The sequence below is a fragment of the Eimeria necatrix genome, genomic scaffold (assembly GCF_000499385.1).
Source record: "Eimeria necatrix Houghton genomic scaffold, Enh_scaff627, whole genome shotgun sequence".
NCBI lineage: Eukaryota > Apicomplexa > Conoidasida > Eucoccidiorida > Eimeriidae > Eimeria > Eimeria necatrix.
In genome coordinates, this window is record NW_013651711.1 from 1 (window position 1) to 20240 (window position 20240).

A 20240-nucleotide genomic window follows, 5' to 3' on the forward strand; every position below is an offset into this window, starting at 1 on the left:
ATTACCGCCGGAACGTCCTCATGATCACCATATTCTCCTTGTGCCTGGAAAACTTCCAGCGAAATCTGCAAGATACCGTATGACCCCAGATCAGCTCACATTCCACAAACAGGAAATAGCTAAATTATTGGACAATAGTTGGATCGGACCGACCTATTCGCCTATTTGCTCTCCTACGATCATGGTGGACAAACGTGATGATGGCTCCGGGGAGCGGAAGATGCGTATGGTTGTCAATTACCAGGCTCTAAATACCCTTACGATAGCCCCTCATTTTCCACTACCTCCGATTCAAGCCATTCTGGAGCTGCTGGGAGGCGCCAAGTATTTTTCCACCTTGGATCTTGAAGCAGGATTCCATCAAATACGTATGGCTAAGCAAGACCGGTGGAAGACGGCTTTCCGGTCCGTTCTCGGACTATTCGAGCACCGAGTGATGCCCTTCGGCCTTAAGGGTGCTCCCGCTACGTTTCAGGCCAATATTAATGCCTATCTACAACCTTTACTGGAACAGGGCGTTATTGCGTACCTAGATGATATACTTATCTATAGTTCCGATCTCTCTGGGCACGTTTCTCTTCTGCGACAATTCCTAAGCATTTTTCTTAGACACCAGTTCTACCCAAAGTTCCGCAAATGCAAGTTTGCAAGGCAAACAATTACATATTTGGGTTATACCATTTCTGCTGCGGGGATCAAACCTGCAGAAGATAAAATCGCAGCCATCCGGCTCTGGCCAGAGGTGCTGGAGAACGAAACGCAAGTGCGCCAGTTCCTCGGTACCATCAATAACTGTCGCATGTTCATGGGACCGGACTATGCAGACGTCGCCCGGCCGCTGGTTGATCGTACGCGTAAAGACGTCAGTTTCGAATGGATGGAACTTCACAAGCAAGCGGTGCGGCAGCTCAAACAGCGCTTAATCGACTTCACTACACTACAATTCCCTGACACCACGAAACCCTTGGAATTATACACGGACGCCTCTGGTTATGCGATCGGAGCAGTTCTGCAACAAGACGGCAAGCCCATCGGCTTCCTCAGCGAAGTCATGAACCCCACGCAACAGAGATACTCGATCTACGATCAGGAACTCTTGGCGTTGATCACGGCCCTGGACAAGTGGTCGCACTTGCTCCGTGTCTCCAAGGTAACGGCTTACACTGATCATCAATCTCTCACCCATCTCCAACGCCTCCAAGCATCGAAGCCTCTGCGCGGACGCACCGCACGCTGGTTAGACTTCCTCGCCGAGTTCCCGAATTTGCACATCACCTATGTTCAAGCAGCGCGCAATCAAGTGGCTGATGCCTTGTCTCGCCGTCCCCGTTTTCCTAACACCTGCTCGCACGACACACCACCAACACCCCTGATGCCTGCAGTAGCACAAGTGCGCGCGGCTCCTCGCTCTCGTGGTCGGCCTGCCAAGTACAGGGAGCTCGCCGGAATTCGTTCGCGACGACCCAGACGACGCAGCCTGCCGTCCGCACTTTGACCTTCGCCGCCGGAACCCAACCCAGAGGTGGAACACCCTACCCCTACAATGAAGACACCAGCTGACCCTCCTGATGTGCGTCATTGGCCGCAAGCTTACTCGAAGTGTCCTGTTTTTCGCGTTCCCTACAAAGCCGCAGCAAACCAACCAGGAGAAGCTCTGCAAATCGAGTTTTGTAATCGCCAATTTATCTTTCCCTACGTGCAGCCTTACCTGCACATCCGCGTTCATGGACTGTGGCGCATCTGCGTCCCACAATTCCCTGAGTTCCTTACTCACGTTCTGCATTCGCATCATGACCATGTCACAGCCGGTGTAGTGCACAGACACTACAATGGGGCTGGTTAGTGCTCTAGAGAGGATAGCTAGCCAGCGACCTACGAGGGGGCGCAAGACTGGAGGGAGACAGGGCCCTCTTACCAGACAAAAAAGTAAGAGAAATTGATTATTATTTTATATGCACACGTGAATTCGTGGAATTGCGTGGAGACTGGGGCTGGAGACAGCGCCGGCGCCAGGCAAACCTCCCTCCCTTAGGGACTAGGAGGCGAGCTCCCAGGAGGGTGCGAAACAGACAGCCAGATTTGATAACCTCATGATTTTGTATCCTTAATCGCAATAGCTGTAGTTTCTAGGGAATGGACTAGCGTAGGGTGCAGTGTATAGACCCGGCCCAAGGGACTGGAAGCACGTAGTCGTAGCTGCGGGCGCAGTGCACTACAGCCGGCCATCGAGGCCAGAAGAAGACCTTTGTGGCTCTCAGCAAGCACTACTACTGGCCAGGAATGCGCGCCTACACTACTGCTTGTGTTGAGTCATGTACCCACTGTCGAGCGTCAAAGTCTATTAACCAGAAACCTGCAGCCCTTCTTCAACAGTTGCTCATCCCTTCTCATCGATGGGCGCACGTGAGCCTCGACTTTATCACAGATCTTCCCCTTACAACGACAGCGCACGACTCGATCCTTGTCATGGTCGACTCCCTCAGCAAGATGGCTCATTTCGTGCCTGCAAAGAAGTCATTCACAGCAGCAGACACCGTGGAGCTTCTCGCAGACCGCCTTATCCGCTATCACGGTTTTCCAGAGGTGCTCATATTGGAACGCGACCCCCATTTCCAGTCGGATCTCTGGCAACAACTCTGTCGCCTCTTTAACATCAAACGGTGCATGTCCTCGCCCTTCCATCCCCAAAGCGACGGCCAAACTGAACGGGTTAACCGCACACTGGAGCAGACGCTTCGTACCTATATCAAATCTGACGAATGCGAGTGGGAGCGTTTGCTTCCGGCCTTGGAACTTGCCTACAACACAACAAGCCATTCATCCACTGAGCTCTCTCTCCCTTTGAGGTCATGATTGAACCCGTTGACTGCTGCGGACCTTGATATCATAGGCGCGTTTTCTCCTACGCTCACTCCTCAGATGACTAAGCTTTTCTGACAGCTCTGCGACAGAGCACAGAGTTACATCCTGAAGGCGAAATGGCAGCAGAAGTACTACGCTGACACAAAGCGCCGACCAGTGGAGTATGCGGTGGGAGACAAGGCCTGGCTCAGCAGCAAGCACCTACCGCCTTTCAACAGCTGCCCTAAGTTCGAGCCCCGTTACCGCGGACCCTTCGAAGTCATCGAACGCATAGGAACTGTCGCTTACCGTCTCGCTCTGCCTCCCACTTATGAATGCCATAACGTTTTCCACGTTTTGCAGCTAGTTCCTGTAGTGCACAGACACTACAATGGGGCTGGTTAGTGCTCTAGAGAGGATAGCTAGCCAGCGACCTACGAGGGGTCGCAAGACTGGAGGGAGACAGGGCCCTCTTACCAGACAAAAAGTAAGAGAAATTGATTATTATTTTATATGCACACGTAAATTCGTGGAATTGCATGGAGACTGGGGCTGGAGACAGCGCCGGCGCCAGGGCAAGCCTCCCTCCCTTCGGGACTAGGAGGCGAGCTCCCGGGAGGGTGCGAAACAGACAGACAGATTTGATAAACTCATGATTTTGTATCCTTAATCGCAATAGCTGTAGTTTCTAGGGAATGGACTAGCGTAGTGTGCAGTTTATAGACCTGGCCCAAGGGACTGAAAGCACGTAGTCGCAGCTGCGGGAGCAGTGCACTACAGTTCCTCACCGCCCCCGCCCTCCCGCTTTGGTTCCCTCGGCAGCCGACGCTGCCTGGCCTCCTATCCACGATGCAGCAGGCACTCCCACAGAGGAATACAAAGTCGACTATATTATGGACCAACGCGGCTCGGGATATGCAGCCCAGTACCTCGTGAAGTGGCGCGGGACCCCTGAAGATCAAGCCACATGGGAGCCAGCGCACCACCTTACAGGCTGCCCGGCTTTGCTTCGCGCTTGGCGCCGCCGCGAACGAAGACGTCTTCAGGCTCAAAACAACATTGGTCCTGCCGAGGCGTAGACGTATGTTTCCGCCACATTCCACCTCCTACAGCAAGGGCACCCTTCAATGAGCAGGTGGGAGGGAGCTCTGCGCACCGCTTGCGCTCACGACGTCAGCTTTAGAAGAGCACAGAGATTGAAAAGGCAAAAATAATGGGTTTTGGGTAAGTCTCTTCAGTCCGGCAAGGGGGGAAGTTGTAGTGCACAGACACTACAATGGGGCTGGCTAGTGTCCTAGAGACGATAGCTAGCTAGCGACTTACAAGGGTTTGCAACAATGGAGGAGGACAGCACCCTCCTAATAGGATGAAAGTAAAGACTGTCTATTAGTTCTATTGAATAGGTGAAATGTGTGGAAATTGTGTGGAGACTGGAGCTGGCGATGGCGCCGGGACCAGTGCGGGCCTCCTCCCCATAGGGCCTAGGAGGCGAGCTCCCAGAGTGGGGCGAATCGAACAGACAGATTTTGAAACACTTAGGAATTATTGTATTTCGATGGAATTAAGCTACACAGTCCGAGAAATGGGCCTACGCTAGGCGTAGTTTGTAGGCCTGTTCGAGGGGCAGGAAGCAGCGTAGTCGCAGCAGTAGGCGCTGCGCACTACAGTAGTCGCAGCAGTAGGTGCTGTGCACAACAGAGCCCGTGACGCATATGCCCCATTATCTTAAAAGGAAGCACTGCAGGCATGTTCACACTGCGTAGTCTCCATGAACTGCAGAGACATTCAGGACGGGGCTCGAGGAGGTGTTTCTTAGTTCTACAAAGTTTGCGGCCAAGAACATGCGGCAGTGTCACACCAACTCAAGAGGCCAGACCATTTCAGCCTCGTTCTACGACATCTCTGGCCTTACATATATGGCTATTGGCTTGTCTCAGCTTTTACACCTTCTACATCAATCGTACAGTCAACACTTAAGCCGTTGCTTCACAAACTTGCATTTGCTGATTGGTGTAGGATTGGTACCTGGAAAAGATACTGAGAAGCTTTAGCGGAATGCTACTTTGCCTGCCTAGGACAAAGCTGTGTAAAAGCACGGAAGCGTTAAACGCCCCAGCACCCCTAGATACGCGCTGATGTTGGCATGAAAGGCAGTTGGGGATCCCTTGATAAGAAAGGCAAAATGCCGCATCGAAATATCCTCACAATAGAACGGAAAGCCCTCTTTCACGGCCTTCCTTGACCGTGCGTAGCTGATGCGGGCTGGCTTCCATGGCTTCCATGAAGTACGGAGGACTATCACGAACAGGCTATCTTGCCACCACGAGCCACAAGAGAAAATACTTGGAGCCTATTCACCCTCTAAATGGCAGCGAAGCTGTGCCATTATGAATCTGAGCCAAAAAGAGCTTTGTACAATGGATAACTGAATTTTCTCAAATTCTGCCCAAACAATTGTTAGAACTGATGCTCGTGAGGGCGACGTGATAGCGATCTGACTGCTGATGCGTCGGAAGAGACTGCTTGTGTCCACGTGCTAGCCCGCTTCTGCCAACTGCAGCCCCTCATTAGAAACTTTGCACAGGGAGGGGCAGCGCGCTGTTTCTCTCCTTTGACACGCCCGGAATCTACGAAGGGCGACACGATGCACTCCGGTAGAGCTATCCAACTAACATGTGGCGTTGTCTTCAGTTGGGAAAATCTTCCATGGTGTTGAACCCTGCAGCTAGTGCACACATCTGTTTGCATCTCAACACTTTGCCAGTGTTTACCTCCCAACGTGTTCGCCCGTAGCCCTCTAGATTATAAGTACTGCTCTCCTTAGGTTCACCTGGTGTAGGTCTCTCTCTTTCACATGGGCTCGTCGTAGGCCTTCTAGTGGCTATATCTGATTTCGCAGCACATCTTGCACTTGTTTCCAAATATCCTTGTCCATTGCTTCATTGTGCGACACACTTTCTTGCTTAGTGTCCCCGCCATTTACAGTCAAAACAAGCTAATGCCTTCTCTAGGGCTTCCTTCCTATTAAGCATCCTATTCCTTCGATGCTCGTGCCGTTGCGTCTGCTGCTCGCACTCTTAGCAGCCTTGAAAGCTCGCAGAACTTCATCGTACTTCCCTTTTTTGTTGAGTCGAGACTGCACGTGCCAGAGATTGTTTTCGTTGTCTCCTCTGAAGCTAATTGCTTTACTGCTTCTAATGTTTCCAATGCTTTACCTGAGTTCATGGGGTTTTTGGCGTAGAAGGAGCCATGCAACACAACTGTTCTCATGGTTACACATGCTCAATGCGTCTTTAATCGATTCTGGCCAGCCCTTCTGGCATTTTCGCTGGGAAGAATGTACAGGACCCACTGTGGAACATTTGCTTCACGAACCGCCAGTTGCCCAAGTGTATTGTGTTCTCGGGATGCATCCGCTGCAGTAGGGCAGAACCTGTGGCCCGACTCAACACTCTAGAATGTCAAAAGACCTCCGGAAGGCCTATTGAGGTGCTCATGATGCTTTCGTCCTCTTGTTCCAGAGAGTCGTTGCGGAAACATGCCCTCTTGAAATGCTGTTGCTTCATGACTCAGCTGTACAAACTTGCCAACCGCGCCACCAGCCTGTGAAACTGGAGATACAACCGTGTGATCTCTTGCACCACGCAACGATTGCGGCTCCTTCATTTCAGTCCCCAATTATCTAAATTTTTCGCTTTGGCAAATAGTACTCGGTGCTTCCCGTTTGGGTAATTCCGGTTTAGATGATTCGGGTACCCATATTGCCGGACCTCTACAGAGGAGCAAACCCCGTTTTAACGAGACGCGCCACTCCCAAGCTCCAACAGTTTGCTCCATATCTGAACGTGGTCTGTGGCTGTTGAGATCGTAGGAAGCTCTTGTTCCGAAATGGCTGAAATCTGTAATGCTTCAAGCGTGGCGTAGCGTCCAGAGGTTTCCCAGTGGGCAACCTACTTCCTGGTGTTACGCCCAACTGCTCAACTACCCAACTACCCCATCAATGAAACTGAACCGTCACATTTAGAAAAGCAAAAAGCTCTAAACAAATCTTAACCAGCTGTTTTCCCTGTGCCTGTCGCTGCAGCGAGTTCAGGGTTTCTCCACAGTGCAGTCTCGCCGCTTGCGTGGCTTTGCAGCAGAGCGGCGGGAGCCTACCAGCCTCACTACCCCGCTTATTTTTGCCTATTGTTGCTTTCTAATAGGTTTAACATGTTTTGGCTACTCTCTCAACCTCACAAGACGAAGTTCTTGGCCTACCATCGAAAATTGCTGATGTGAACAAAAATTCCAAATTTCAACGCAAATTGTTAGCATTAAAGGCATTGATTTACCACCAAAAAAGCGTTGTAGGCTTTCAATTGCCTAGGGAGCCAACGTAGAGAGATATGATCATGTTAGTAGTAAGTCTAGCAAAGCTTTACACTAGCATAACCGTATCGCGTAGTAGGACGCTCCAAGTATATTAGGATCAAGGCATGGAAGCACTGATACCAAAAACAAATTTTTCTGGATTTGGGGCGGGCCTCTTTTGTGGGCATGCGCTGACCACGAGCTCCGTTGGTGGCTGCTGTTGGACTATTTTCCGCCCAAACCGTACTCCCGACTTCCCCTGCGAGTGGCGCGTGTGTTGGAGTGTGGTTAACGAGCCGCTACAGGCACTAGGCTGTTTCTCCAGAGGCTACCTTTAGAGGTGTTTTTCTTGGCAAGCCGGAAAATCTGTGTACTGTCAGTCAAAATGATTGTCCAGGAGGCTAAAAGGTAGTGGAGTCGCAGACAGCTTGCTCGGCGGGCCATAACAGAACAGACGAGAAACTCGTCTAAGATATGATATGGTTATTCAACGAATAATACAATTCATTCAAAAACGAGAGACTGCGGAAGTAATTTGCCTACCGCTGGCCAGCCTAACTTGGATCGTTCAGGTACTGACTGGGATCTCACACTGCAGAAGCTTGGGGCATAGGTAATTAATTTCCTTAGTTTTTTCCCACAAACAAAACATAAAATCGCTTTGTCTTTTTATATGGGAGAGGATGCTACTTCGTGTGATGCTTTGTGTTTACATTTGTCATTTATGTAGCTCCACTCGACTCCTGGTGAGGTAATGGGACCCAAAGCAGGCTCAGGTTGACCAAAGTTTTCCTAGCTTTCCAACATTTGTTACCTGAGGGCATCACTTCATGGACAATTAATACATTGCGAAGAGCACTTGATTCTAAGAAGCGGCGTCAAAGCAGCAATAAGCACACTTCACCGTGGACGGTGCCAGCCGCCCGTTCCCAAGTGTGCTCCATACGCAGACTACAGCAACTGCTCGGAAGAAAGAGTGTGCGAGCTCACAAATTGCAAATCCCGCCCGTTCCTGTCAGTTAGCTGTTTACATTGTAGAAATCATACCTGGCGCTCAAGGTATTCACGATCAAGTGCTGTTAGGGGCTTTTTCGTCGATCGTACGCCGTCGTGGACAGCAGTGTCCATGCAGCTTGTTCGTCTCCAGAGCTCCCTCCCACAGCAAATACGTCCTCTTCCTTTAGAAAAACATAGTTCCATTCCGGAAGGCTTCTCTTGTCATTCTTTAATCATACTTGAGAATCACCTTTTTCACGAACGCATCCAGGAGTCGCCAAGATGAGCGGGCTCTGCGCTCGACGTCTTTTCCGCAACGGGGGCTGCGCTCTTCTCGCTGCTTTCTTCATAGTTCAGCAGCCCGATGGTGGAGAATCTGTTTTCAATGACCTCACAGGGGCATCAGTAGAGTTGCCAGTACAGCCAACCCCACCGCAGCCACCGCTGCAGGGCGGGGCCTCGCCCTTTCCACAGCAACTGCTTGGCAAACACAGCTTCGTCCCACAAGCGGAAGGAACCACAACGACTGCAGGCCCTTCGCTCCCAACGCAGCAACCTGGGACGGCAGGATACGCGTCTGCATTCACTCAGTTCCTCGGCACTGCAACCCCTGCGGTGCCACCGACTCAACCACAGGCTCCAGCGGTACCAGCAGGGTTGCCGAGTCTTTACCAACCGCCGTTTTTGGACTTTTACGGCAGTCCAACAGCAAGTGCAGTAGGGGCAGTAGCGACAGCAGGAAACGCAGCAGGTTCGGCTGGAGGCGCAGCAGGACTAGCAGGTGGAAGCTGGCCCCCATTTGGTAGCCGCGCGCAGAATGCGCTTGCAGCAGGCTTGCCTGTACATACAGCAGAAGTGGGAGATGTGACGGGTGCAGCACCGGTGACAGACACCAGCGTTCCAGTTGGATTTCTTTCGAGTGCCAATGGCGTGTATAAAGTTCCTCGCTTTCCTTCTGGCGTCCAGTCTGTTAGTGAACCGAACGAGGAGGCAATTAAGAAGTGCATATTGCGAATCTCGGCGTCGCAGATGACGAGTGGATTCAGTGATACTTTGAAGTCTGGGGGTGTTCAGATAACAGGTAGTGCATACTCCCAGTTGCTGCGCCTAGTGGGCACCAGCTCGCCTCGCTACACTTCCAAATTGAGCGCCCCCATAGTGTTATTCCAGAGGGCCGTAGGGACACGAATCAGTTACGAGATTAGGGTGGCTGTTCCTCAGGGCTGTGTCCTACTTCCCAGCGACCCAAATTTGATGGGTCTGATCAGAAGAGAGGGCAAATATATTGTTGAAGCGGCGATACGGCTCCAACCCGACATGCTCGCGGAGTACACGTCCTCTGTGGCGGCAGTTCCAGCTGATGTCGTGGCGTTTGCGGCAGCGCTTGCTCCCAATTCGAATTTTCAGCCGTTGGGGCATTGCGTATATGTGGCTCATTTTACAACCAAGCCCGAGAATATCCAGCTATTTGCGTCGTATACTCAAGTCAAGGTTGTCGGTGTTACAGCGATGGGCATGGAAACGCTACAGCTGCAGATTCCCCTATCTTGTTTGCCGCAATCGCTGCACCGTACCGCATTGTGGTCCGTTGGACTGCACTCTGGGACTGCAGTAATTGTTGCTTTCAGCCCGCCGCCCAAGGCCGAGCCTGAGTGGTTTGTTGTGCGGACAACTGGTGACGAAGCAGCCTTCAGTCGCCTTACAGGATCACGTCCCTGATGAATGCAGATTCGAGAATGGCTGCAAATGTCTCAGACATACTGTGGAGTTATCCGGGTCATAAGACATCATGAAGATGGTAGCGAGGTGCTGTGTAAGGCCCAACGGGACTTTGACGGATGGAAGCTGACGTTTACAGCGGTCACTGCGATGCAACTGCTGTAACAGTGCCGTACAGATGTTGATGCTTCGCATGAGTACACGATGACGTAGATGTCTGCCGGTGCTGCCTGTCAAGGCCAGCGCCCAGCATGTGTGCGTGTATGCATGTTTGTCCGTCCGGTCACACGCACCTGCGCAACTGCATGGCACTTGACGTGAAGTTTTCACACGTCTGTGCTTTTCCGTTTCCCATGCATAAGTGCACATGCGTTTGCAGCTGTCATGGAGGCCGGATACACCTGCGTACACGTGCCAGATGCACATGTGAGTGTTAGAGTATTCGTGCAAGGGCGCTGGTGCATCGCGCACATCAATTCATCACACATATGCATGCAACATGCAACATACGTGTTCATCTACATGTTCATCTGCAAACAGAGATTTTCACGTATTTGCATCTGCACGTGTGGATGTACTCACGAGTAGCGATTGTGGGAGCATACCTGCACTGTGAAAACTGTTTAGTGGCAATCCTTAGCCATTTTCGCATTTTTCAAGACATAACGGTACTATAGATGCCGTCGCTTGCGCAGTGTGATAAACAGAAGGTTCACTGAAAACACGTTGGAATGCTTTGCGGACAGATCTAACGGCAGCTGTAGTAATAGTGAGAAGGATGGCATGGCATGAAAATATAGCAGGGCATGTTCTAGGCACCATCGTATAGTGACGTATAGTGAAGGAGATGGGCAGGTAGAAGAATGCAGACACGCGATGCGAGGTCTGCACTGCCTACGCGTAAACTCGTCGCTCTATTTGGGGACGCATGAGTTATCAAAGTGACCTGTGGGGTCCCAGTACTCGAGTGCCTGTTTTGTCAGGATGGGCATTCGTTCACAGGTTGGGTGGTGTATAGATTGAAGGATAGACCGTAGGAAAGAAAACTTGGAGGGAGGATGGTAGTTACTACCTGCGGTGATTAGGCTCAGTAACATAAAAGCAGGCGGGACGTGGAGTCATGTCGTTCGGAGTTGGCACGCTAATGGGGAGAATGGGATAGCACGCTTCTATGTGAATATGGATCTCTTCACTTGGTGGGGGGTGGCAGTGACCTCGCTCCATAGGGCACATTAGCGGGACTCTGATGCAGTGCCTTACTTTAGACCGAATCTTCCTTAAAGAATTGCTGACGGTGCTCAGAAGCATCTATTGGAGTACACCAGGGAGCAAGGCGAGAGGAGCAGCTATCGCAGCGTATGTCACATTTTCAACACCGAATCTTAGACGGTAGGATCTATTCACAGTCCACGAGAAGTTTTGCCACTGCAAGATGCTTCGGTTTCTCAAGCGTTCTTTATTCGCGCTCTCATTGGCGTGCCCACCTAGATACTGTTGAGCTTCTTAATATTTTGCATAATATTTTGGTAATAAATATTGGGCGGAATAGAACGGCTAAGCATTCGCTCGAATATTAAAGTTTATGCGGTTCTCTCGTTCGCATCGCCACAGCTGCAGCCCCCACGGAGTCAATGAACGAGGCTGATTAATTACAGCACGTGCGGGTTTTTCATGAGCAGCTTTACCGAAGTACACATATGTAGCCAAGACTAAATGATTTTGAGTCGCCGGAAGCCCCTCCTCTACATGTCCGACAAAAGCAAAACACCGAAAACTAAGGGGCCGCAGCATATCAGCCTCATGTGATATGCAGCCTGGAGGGCGTAGGTTTTTATCACATTCATGCTCCTCTCTCGTCAAAATTAGCATTTCGTGTTAATCTTCCGTCACGTAGGCCTCTGCAAGTGGTGATGTGGGCCCCTGTGGCATGCCGATATTGCAACAGGACCCAATTGGCGAGCTTGCCATAACGAGAACAAGGAAGCGGGATATTGGGGCGTATTTTGATCCATCCCTCCCGATAGGACCACCTGCCCCGATATTACCCCCACAAAGGATCATATTTCTTCCGGTTATCCAGTTGTCCGATGCCCACAAAAGAAGAGGGGGGGCCCGTGTTTGGGCACGAGGAGGGAGGCCAGGCTCACTCTGCCCAGAGTGCTGGTATGGCCGTTGTTCAATGCGACAGCAGCAGCAATGCCAGCGGGAATAGTAGCAGCAGCAGCAATGCAAGCGGGAATAGCAGCAACAGCAGTTCTGCGCGCGATGGAGAAACGCAAGCCAACGCGAAACGTGGCATCACTGGTTGCGCGAGTGAACCTGTGCTCTGGCGCTCTGCAGTTCAACATCAAGGCCGTCAGAAGCAGCAAGAGAGACATAAGGAGGCACAGGAACACCAGCTGCTCGACTCCGACGGAAAGCAACGACCCCGACGCCGCAGCAGCAGCTGCCAATCTACCCGTCTGGAGGCACCAGATGAGACTGTCGCCCTAAGGGAGGCCTGCGCCAGTGATGCTCCTTTAGTTAGAGCATTGATGAAGTCACACTTACGATCTCTGATTCTCCCAGCCGTATTTTACTGGCTATGCCGCCATGCGCAGGACTTCGGGAGCTTTTTGGTCATTTGTTGTTGCTTTGTACACCTCGACAAAATGCTTATCAGTCTCTGCTGTTTCTTGATGCTGCTCTTAATTCGAGTCGTGCTGGAATTAGAGCAATATGCGGCACGAGGGTGCCCTGACTTGGCAGAGTTTGACCGTCACTATTTGCAAGCGGAGCGGAACAGATTCTGGGTAGCTGAGGTGAGAAACAAGTGGAAGTCCACATTTCAAGCTCGTACAGAGTCGCTCCTATTAAGTTGTATCTATGCTGGTAGCTGGTGATGACGTATCAAGCAGTGTAGGTGTGCTGGTCTTTACCTAGAGATGGGCACAGATGAAGGTGACAGCGGGGAAATCGCTTGAGACTGGTGAAAGTTTCCCCATTATCACAGTCTCCAGATGCTGAGGGGATGAAAGGCAGTCATTTGCGACATTTCGTTATTTTGGGGTGGGGAAAGTATTCCGCTGATGCAGGACAACGGGAAGTATTTTGGGGTTTCCTTCATGGGGAAGTAAATAGTCGTGCCAAGGGCGTGAACGCACGCATATTTCCTTAACTTCTGTGCACTCGCAGCATGTGGACACACAGGAACTTCGAGAAATGTGTGTGTGTGTGTGTGCGTGTGTTTGTGTGTGCGTGCGTGTCTCTCCAGAAAAAGCATCCGGCTGGCACTCAAATTGTCGGCTGCATCGGGTTCATCATTCATCCGTCCAATCTGCAAGAGGGGCAGCTGGTGAGGAACTCAAATAGAATGGCAGGCTAGAAACTACGTACTCGAAGGGAAAGCCAGATCCCCAGAGGGACAGCAGCCGGAGAGACAGATACGTGAGGCCGGCAGATAGGAACAGGAAGAGGCATAAAGGCAGCAGCGAATATGCAATTTCACTTTGGAGTCTTTTTAGTCCGAGGGGAAAGAATTCATTTTCCTTGTGTTAGAAATGTATCTACTTGCTAATTGGGTTCTTCTTCTACGAGCTCAGCCCGAATTTCTAAATGTAGCCTTTTGATGCTCAAATGAGAGCTCGTGAGCCACGAATGCTTTTGTGTTTATCGAGAATTTAATGCCCACAGAAAACATTGCTGGGAATACCGTAAGGTTGTTTCCGATTCATTTGATACCATGCAAACCCTTCATGGAGAAGTCGGGGCTCTGTACGTGTGTGGCATCGATGTCTTGCAGGTGCGTCTCGTTGTTTCTCCGGGGTCACGAGGTGCTGGTGTGGGCTCTCGACTATTATCTTCGGCGGTGGGCTTTGCCGCAAGCTGTCGCTGTCGTTCTATCGAAGTCTTTGCAAATTCTTTGAATGCTAGCAGCGCCAGCTTCTTCAGAAATAGACAGTTCGAACTCGTCCAGGTCGTCAGGAGGAATCTCATGAGAGGTGAGCCCCCAGTTAATCTTCATTCATCTCACCACTCATCTGCACGGCATCGCGTATGTTTGTTTTTATGGTGATGCTGGTGCCTTCTCCACGCTATCCGTAGCTCTGTGGCTTTTGGCATAGCTTTTCATGACCCTGGCAAAGCTCTTTGTCAAGGGAACGCTCCTAAAAGGGTTGCTCAAGCTCCTTGCGAGCACAAAAGATGGTCCAGATCTGCTGTCGCCAACTTGTACATGCCCTGATGCCTGACTTTCCGTCCTTAACTGTATTCTTCTCGTTTTGTAACGCATTTGCATTTGTGTGAATTTGGTTGTTTTTCTGTGCCAAATTTTATTTCCAAGTGTATTTTGTACTCCGAGTGTTCGCGGCTGGATGTACAGTTCACCACTTGTGTGTGTTCAGGCGACCTTCTTCGGTGGAGGATGACCCTTGATTGCGATGGGCGAACGGTTGAGCCAAAGACGGACACTTCGTCTATTGATGATTTGCAGTCTGAATAGCTATGTTGCTCAACTTGCGATGCTAGCGGTGCATGTGTCAGTGTAAAGTGCGGATCATGAGACTGGAGAGCAAACATTACGTGAAGTCCGTGAACTCACAGCGGTTGTGTCTTGAAATTTCCAGGGAGATTCCCTGGGAATCATTGCCAGCCCACCACTGCCGAAACTGCTGAAGCAGTTTGCCTGCGGCTGTGGGTCGCGCATCAGCAGCTTCTGTTGTTTCTGCATGCATAGGGGGACATGACCAGGAAGGCCTCTTGGAGCTAGGAGTAGGCCTTGCCTTTTTTTTTGCGGCGGAGACGAGTGTTACCGCTGCAGCTTTTGCTCGCTATTTGCTCTGGAGCGTTCCAGAATTGGTAGTACGTGGCAGTACGTGGACACGCCGCCCCGGAGGAGTCCCCTCGAGGCCATCAGGCACATGAGAAGAATGGGTGAAGGTTCACGTGGCAGGAGCTACCCCATGAGCTGCTTGGATTGGAAAAAGCGTATCCACCCGAGGAAAGGTTTGCATGACAAATGCTAATGGCTTCTCGCGTGCTGCTGCAACACCGAGAACAATGCACGCGAGGGGAGGCTTTTGTCCTGGTTATTCGCTGCATCGAATCATGCAATGCGCGCAATCCATACGCATCTCTGTTATCTGTGTCGAATATTCATGTGCATTTGGGCAGTTGTGTTCTTGATGTGCATGCACGTGTATGTTTGTATTTGTGAACATGCATAAAGAGCAATCTACGTGCACATGTGCATGTGCACGTGTGCGTATTCTCTGCTTTTACACGTATGCCAACGGTTGTGCTTCCATTTGTACAGAAACATTCACGTTCATAGCTGCAATATCATCCTGTGCATCTGTGTCGCCCCCGTCGTCCCCTGAAAACGCTCCTGCAGCAACGGCGCAACGGTTGGAATCGTTGCAGCCAAGGGGGGCTGTCCTTCGCAATGTGGCGTATAGACTGCTTACAAACGCTGCAGATGCATATTTTTTAAAGTTCATTAGTAGTATATCATCGCATTTTAATGCATAAATGTAACATGCCTGCGAGGACGGCAAAACTAAAGGTTGGAATTCACTGAAGGAAGTAGTTCCCAACGCATAGGTCTCGCCACTGGCTTTCCCAGCTATCTTTGCAATATCGGGATAAAGGACCTCCAGGTGAACATTTACGTTAAGGCTGATAAGGTAGTTGTTGCTAATAGGCTCAGCTAGCCACTGCGACTCACCGGTATTCAACGCGAAACTGGTCTTTACATGCGTTAGCTCGAAGAATGGTAGAGTCGTCTATTCTACTTGTCTGCACTCTTGCGATCATGGAACGTTTATCGTACCTACAGGCAAGACAGGCCCAGAGGATACAAAAGGAAGACAGTAAAGCAAGCCTCGGCTCATTGTAGTGGGCCTCTAGGGAAGAGACAGTCATTTGAGAAATCAGTCTACTATGTCTTTGCCACCGCCACCACGAAGAGCGAGCGTAACTAAACCAGCTTTTGCAAATGTGTGAGCTGTATTGCTGCCAACTAGCGATTTTTGAAGCTCACAGCTATGTACAGGCGCAAACAGCAACGAGTGAACGAGAAGTTCACAGCTATGCACGGGCGTAAACAGCAGCCAGTGAACAGGTGAAGTGCATGCGAGAAGAACAAAATATGGCGCAGGTCACGTATATCTTTTCCGGACCAACTTAAAGGCCTAGTTGGTGGGAGCATTAGGGCCAATATACCTGAAAGCGGTTAAAGAGCTTTACCTTTGTCAAAGGCGAAAATGACGCGCAAGGATTTCTAATAGACAAAATAGTGGAGTACGTCTTTTAAATGAGATCCTTAGAGGGCAAGGGAGCACGGTTCTACTACTCCTACGATGAAAAGACGCGTCCACTAGGCGGATCTGTCGTGCTCTTCACAATCCGTATCAGTTTTGCAGGAGACGTTCGTGCGTAAAAGGCTCAAGATTCAGGACTCTGTGATTTTTGCTGCAAGTTTGCAACGATTCTCTCCAAGCAACGTTTTTTCCGTTCGATTTCGTGTACATTTACTAATGCCAGGTAAGTCCCAAACGTTTTCTATTACGGCGAAATTCTGCTCTAACTGTCCATAGGAAGTCTTCGGTGAGGGTTCGTATCTTGCGCTTTTATTCTTTGCATTGGGCTTAGCGTGCAACAGACCTTTGACTTCACCGTGTAGTGCTCAGCCCTCCTATGATGCTGGGCAATGGTTAGAAAGTGGCGAGATAAATGAACGAAGAAGAATCAAGTAACATACAGAAAGCCTGCTTGTGTTGTGCCGTGCTGCACAGTTCGTGCCTCACTCTTCCAGACTCCTTCTGCTGGGGCTCGCCACACTCTTAGGATTGCGCCCCAAAAGAATTCGGAGAAGCAGCGCCTGTGGCGAGCTGCGCATCTTCTCTGCGTCGCGGGAAGTGCCTCAGGCTTTGCGGGCGTCCTTCAAATTGAAGGGCATACGCCTAGCAATTCAGCGTTTCTGGACGTCGAGTTTGGAAGCCCTTAGAACGCCAGCCATTCAACTTATGTAAACTCCCGCGGCAGGGCAAACATAGGCGTAATCACGTGTTGAGGAGCACCTCACATATCTTAAGGCATTTCCCGCTTCGCGTTGTACACGAGCTAGCTTCCAGCAAAGATATTTGCGCTCTCGCGTCGCGCTTCCACAAGCATTTTTGCATATGTCTCTATGTAGTGTACTACAGGTTGTGCGGGTGTTTATCGCAGATTACAGTGTCAACAGTGGTCCTGCCAGCTGGTCCTAACGGTGTGACACGCGAATTATTGTAGTGAAGGCTGACCTGTGGCTGTCGAAGATATCCTCCAGCGCAGCAAGGTCGGGTTACCCCCGACCTTTGTACTGCTCGAGTGCGCTGAAGCGCCGTTTGCATTATCTCATATCAAGTGTCCTTTTTCAAAGGATAAGACGCTAGCCTTTATTTACTGATTTTGGCGGTTTTTTTTTCGGAGCAGCCTGCAATTAGGGTCCCGCCAGCATAGCAAGCGCCGAACCCACGAATGACTTCCCAAAGATTGGCACTAGCGGCAGTGATCCCCCCCAGCTCCAAACTTCACAAAAACAGGTTTCACAGTACCTCTGAAAGGCGGCGAATAGCAAAGTTCACAACTTCAACTATGATGGCCGTACCGTCAGACCCCAGTGATTCTTCTCTAGGCGCTGCAGTTTGGTGCCTACCGCAGCTACCATGCACCACGAGCATCTGCAATGAACGGGTGCTCAGCAAACTTCGACGGGACCATTAGGGTTCCAGGAGCCACTAGATGTGTATTCCGACTGCTCATTGCTGAATGACAGGCGCCTAAGGCTAAAAAACTGAAAAACGGCAGCCCTACGTCGAAAACGGTAGGCAAAAACTGGGTTTAAAAGAGGTTCCAGAGAAACAGATGGGGAGTGCAACCAGCGAATGACTTGCGAAATCCCCGATACGTCGGCTCTTACTAGGGAGTTTTGCAGGAATGCGCCTTGATGCAGCAATGCACAAGAAACTGGAGCTTTTTCATGTCCCAACATTACTGTTAGGAGTGCAGTCCAGTATCATCTTCGTTGTTTGCACTCTGAGTGCACGTCCCTGGGTTTTCAACACCTACATCTCACCGTGGGAGGCCCCCGTCAGTGTATTATAAAATTGCCTCTATGCGAAGGCCTCTGGCCTCCTGTCGATTTGTTCAGTGATGCACGTGCCAGTCTCTACAGGATATGATCAAGAAGCATCGCCTCGAGGGTCTGCTAATGGCGCACCGCTCAACAGTCAAGTTCGCGCTCGCGCTGAAAAGGCGTTGCTAGGACACAGTGGTCAAATATCACGAATGCGTAAACTTTTCCAATAGCTGAGGTATTGCAGTCTCCTGTTCCTCCGTAAATGCAGCAAGCCGCTAGATCCAAGATTCTTGCTCAGAAAACTGTTTCTCACCCATAGAAGTGATGGCGAAATCAATTCCAGATGACGGAGTAGCTGCAGTTAAAAGTGGCGGGCTTTGTTCGTCGGTTTCCTTCCGCCACAAGGCCGGAGGCAAAAGCCATTACTCAGATTGCACAGGACCCTGGAAGCTACGGGTTCTGCATGGCGAAATCACTGCTCTCTTACAGATACAGTGACCTGGCTTAAGTTATCCCCGAGAAGATTAGAATGCGCCACCCAACGAATTCGGAAGCGTTTCCACTTTATTCGGCGCAGGACTCTCTTGCTGCTGACTGATGACCTGCATTAACCAAGGCGCTCTATAGGGACCGTCAAACATTTGATAAAAGCTAGTCGTGGCAACAAGCCAAGGAAGATGTAAGGGGTCTATCTCTGATTTCGTGCTCACAAGTCACGGTAGCCCTTGTAATGCCGAGTGTTCATGGCTCGCTTGTAACTGCTCGCAGAAAGTAAGCACCAGGCACAGTACGTGACACTGTCTCTAAGCATCTTTAAAACATCCCAGAGTCCAGCAAAGAAGACAATAAACTCAAAAACAATAATTTTATTCGCTTTGCTGTGCTAATTGGCACTTGGGTAAAATAAATATGCCCTCTGCTTGCACTTTCTAGCATTCCAGAAATTGTAGTGCACAGGCACCAAAATAGGGCTTGCTGGTGACCTACAGAAGATAGCTAGCCGGTGACCTACAAGAGGTCATAACACGGTACGAAGACAGGACCCTCTTACTAGCATCGAAGTAAGCCAGTTTGTCGGCGAATTAGGGTGTATACACTAGACGTGCCTGAAAGTACCTGGAGATTGGGGCTTCGATAGAACCGGCTCAGATGCAGGCCTCCTCCCCATAGGGCGTAGGAGGCGAGAACCCCGAGTGGGGGGGATTTTCAAGAGAACATATTTTGAAAAAACTATAAATAAACGTATGGGAGTAGAAATACTACGTTTCAATGAATCACACCTAGATATCTTCGCTCGATAACGGGTGCATCTCCGCAAGGGACGCGTTATCGGCCGCACTCACCAGGAGACTTCTACAATGTCAGTAAGCAAAATGCCGAGCTGGACACCGGCCCATCATGGTCATGCTATCCCGAAGCCCACCGTGGCAAAGCGGCCGCATGCGCATAAGGAGGCGCCCCTACAGGTGATGACCGGGGGATCGAGCGTAACGTTTCCCGTGCTACCAGAAGACGGCAGCACTATGCAGGCCTTTCTGCTGCGCATCGAGCACCGGTACACCCAGATGGGATTGGAACCGCGCGAGTGGGGGGATGCACTTATAGACCACCTTGTGGGCCCGGCTCCAACGTATTGGATGTATCTATGACGAACTATCGACCTAAGCGACTGGGCGACAGTACAGCGCAGGCTTTTGTGGCGCTTCGACAAAACAATGTCGGAGAGTCAATTGCTAAAGGAGTTGGCTAAAGTACGGTGGAATAGTAACCCGAAGGAATACACGGGCCGGTTTGCGGCTGTAGCGGAGCGTGGGTTGGGTCTTGCCCCTGACGAACTCGCGGACTATTACTGCACCGAGCTACCGACAGACCTCCATCTTCTAATAACCAATAACGGACAGGTGAAATATCAGTCGTGGGAACAAGCGGCGACAGCCGCAACACGCCTCTATGAGCCCAAGCAGAGTGTGCTGGAAGTCCGAGAAAGGGCCAGTCGAGCCATTAGGGTTGCCATCCAAGCTAATGGACCCCGTCGGCGCCAGGAAATCGGAAATCGACCGGGGGGAACCCACACGAACGACTATGAGTGTCAGGGTCGCGGACATCCGGCACGTGTCTGCCCCAGCAGGGGAGAACGCACCAAACGTCCGGGGGAAATATGCAAGAAGTGTGGCGGTGTGGGACACTATGCTCGGGACTGTCCTACGTACGAACGAGGCCGGATCGAGCCGGAGGA

The 20240-nt window shown here is 50.8% G+C and overlaps 5 protein-coding genes across 5 annotated transcripts in view; all 5 read left to right on the plus strand.

Moving 5' to 3' along the window:
* Window positions 1–181: 181 nt before the first annotated feature.
* ENH_00067310 (OSJNBa0042D13.18 protein, related) lies at window positions 182–1495 on the plus strand (the record flags this gene model as incomplete). The annotated part of the gene is made up of 1 exon (XM_013577373.1): window positions 182–1495. The coding sequence occupies one exon, from the start codon at window positions 182–184 to the stop codon at window positions 1493–1495; it is 1314 nt and encodes a 437-aa protein (XP_013432827.1).
* A 785-nt stretch (window positions 1496–2280) lies between these two features.
* ENH_00067320 (Similar to Transposon MAGGYgagandpolgenehomologues, related) lies at window positions 2281–2853 on the plus strand (the record flags this gene model as incomplete). The annotated part of the gene is made up of 1 exon (XM_013577374.1): window positions 2281–2853. The coding sequence occupies one exon, from the start codon at window positions 2281–2283 to the stop codon at window positions 2851–2853; it is 573 nt and encodes a 190-aa protein (XP_013432828.1).
* A 5616-nt stretch (window positions 2854–8469) lies between these two features.
* ENH_00067330 (hypothetical protein, conserved) lies at window positions 8470–9906 on the plus strand (the record flags this gene model as incomplete). The annotated part of the gene is made up of 1 exon (XM_013577375.1): window positions 8470–9906. One exon carries the CDS (start codon window positions 8470–8472, stop codon window positions 9904–9906), a length of 1437 nt encoding a protein of 478 aa, XP_013432829.1.
* A 2087-nt stretch (window positions 9907–11993) lies between these two features.
* On the plus strand, window positions 11994–14386 carry ENH_00067340 (acetyltransferase domain-containing protein, putative; the record flags this gene model as incomplete). Its single annotated transcript, XM_013577376.1, has 4 exons — window positions 11994–12707; window positions 13160–13240; window positions 13688–13886; window positions 14289–14386. The coding sequence occupies 4 exons, from the start codon at window positions 11994–11996 to the stop codon at window positions 14384–14386; spliced, it is 1092 nt and encodes a 363-aa protein (XP_013432830.1).
* A 5333-nt stretch (window positions 14387–19719) lies between these two features.
* The window catches only part of ENH_00067350 (hypothetical protein), a gene marked incomplete at both ends in the record, with an annotated part of 970 nt that continues 449 nt past the window's right edge, over window positions 19720–20240 (plus strand). The window contains one exon of the mRNA XM_013577377.1: window positions 19720–20179. Coding sequence (XP_013432831.1) covers window positions 19720–20179 — 460 coding nt within the window. The remainder of the gene's footprint in view (window positions 20180–20240) is intronic.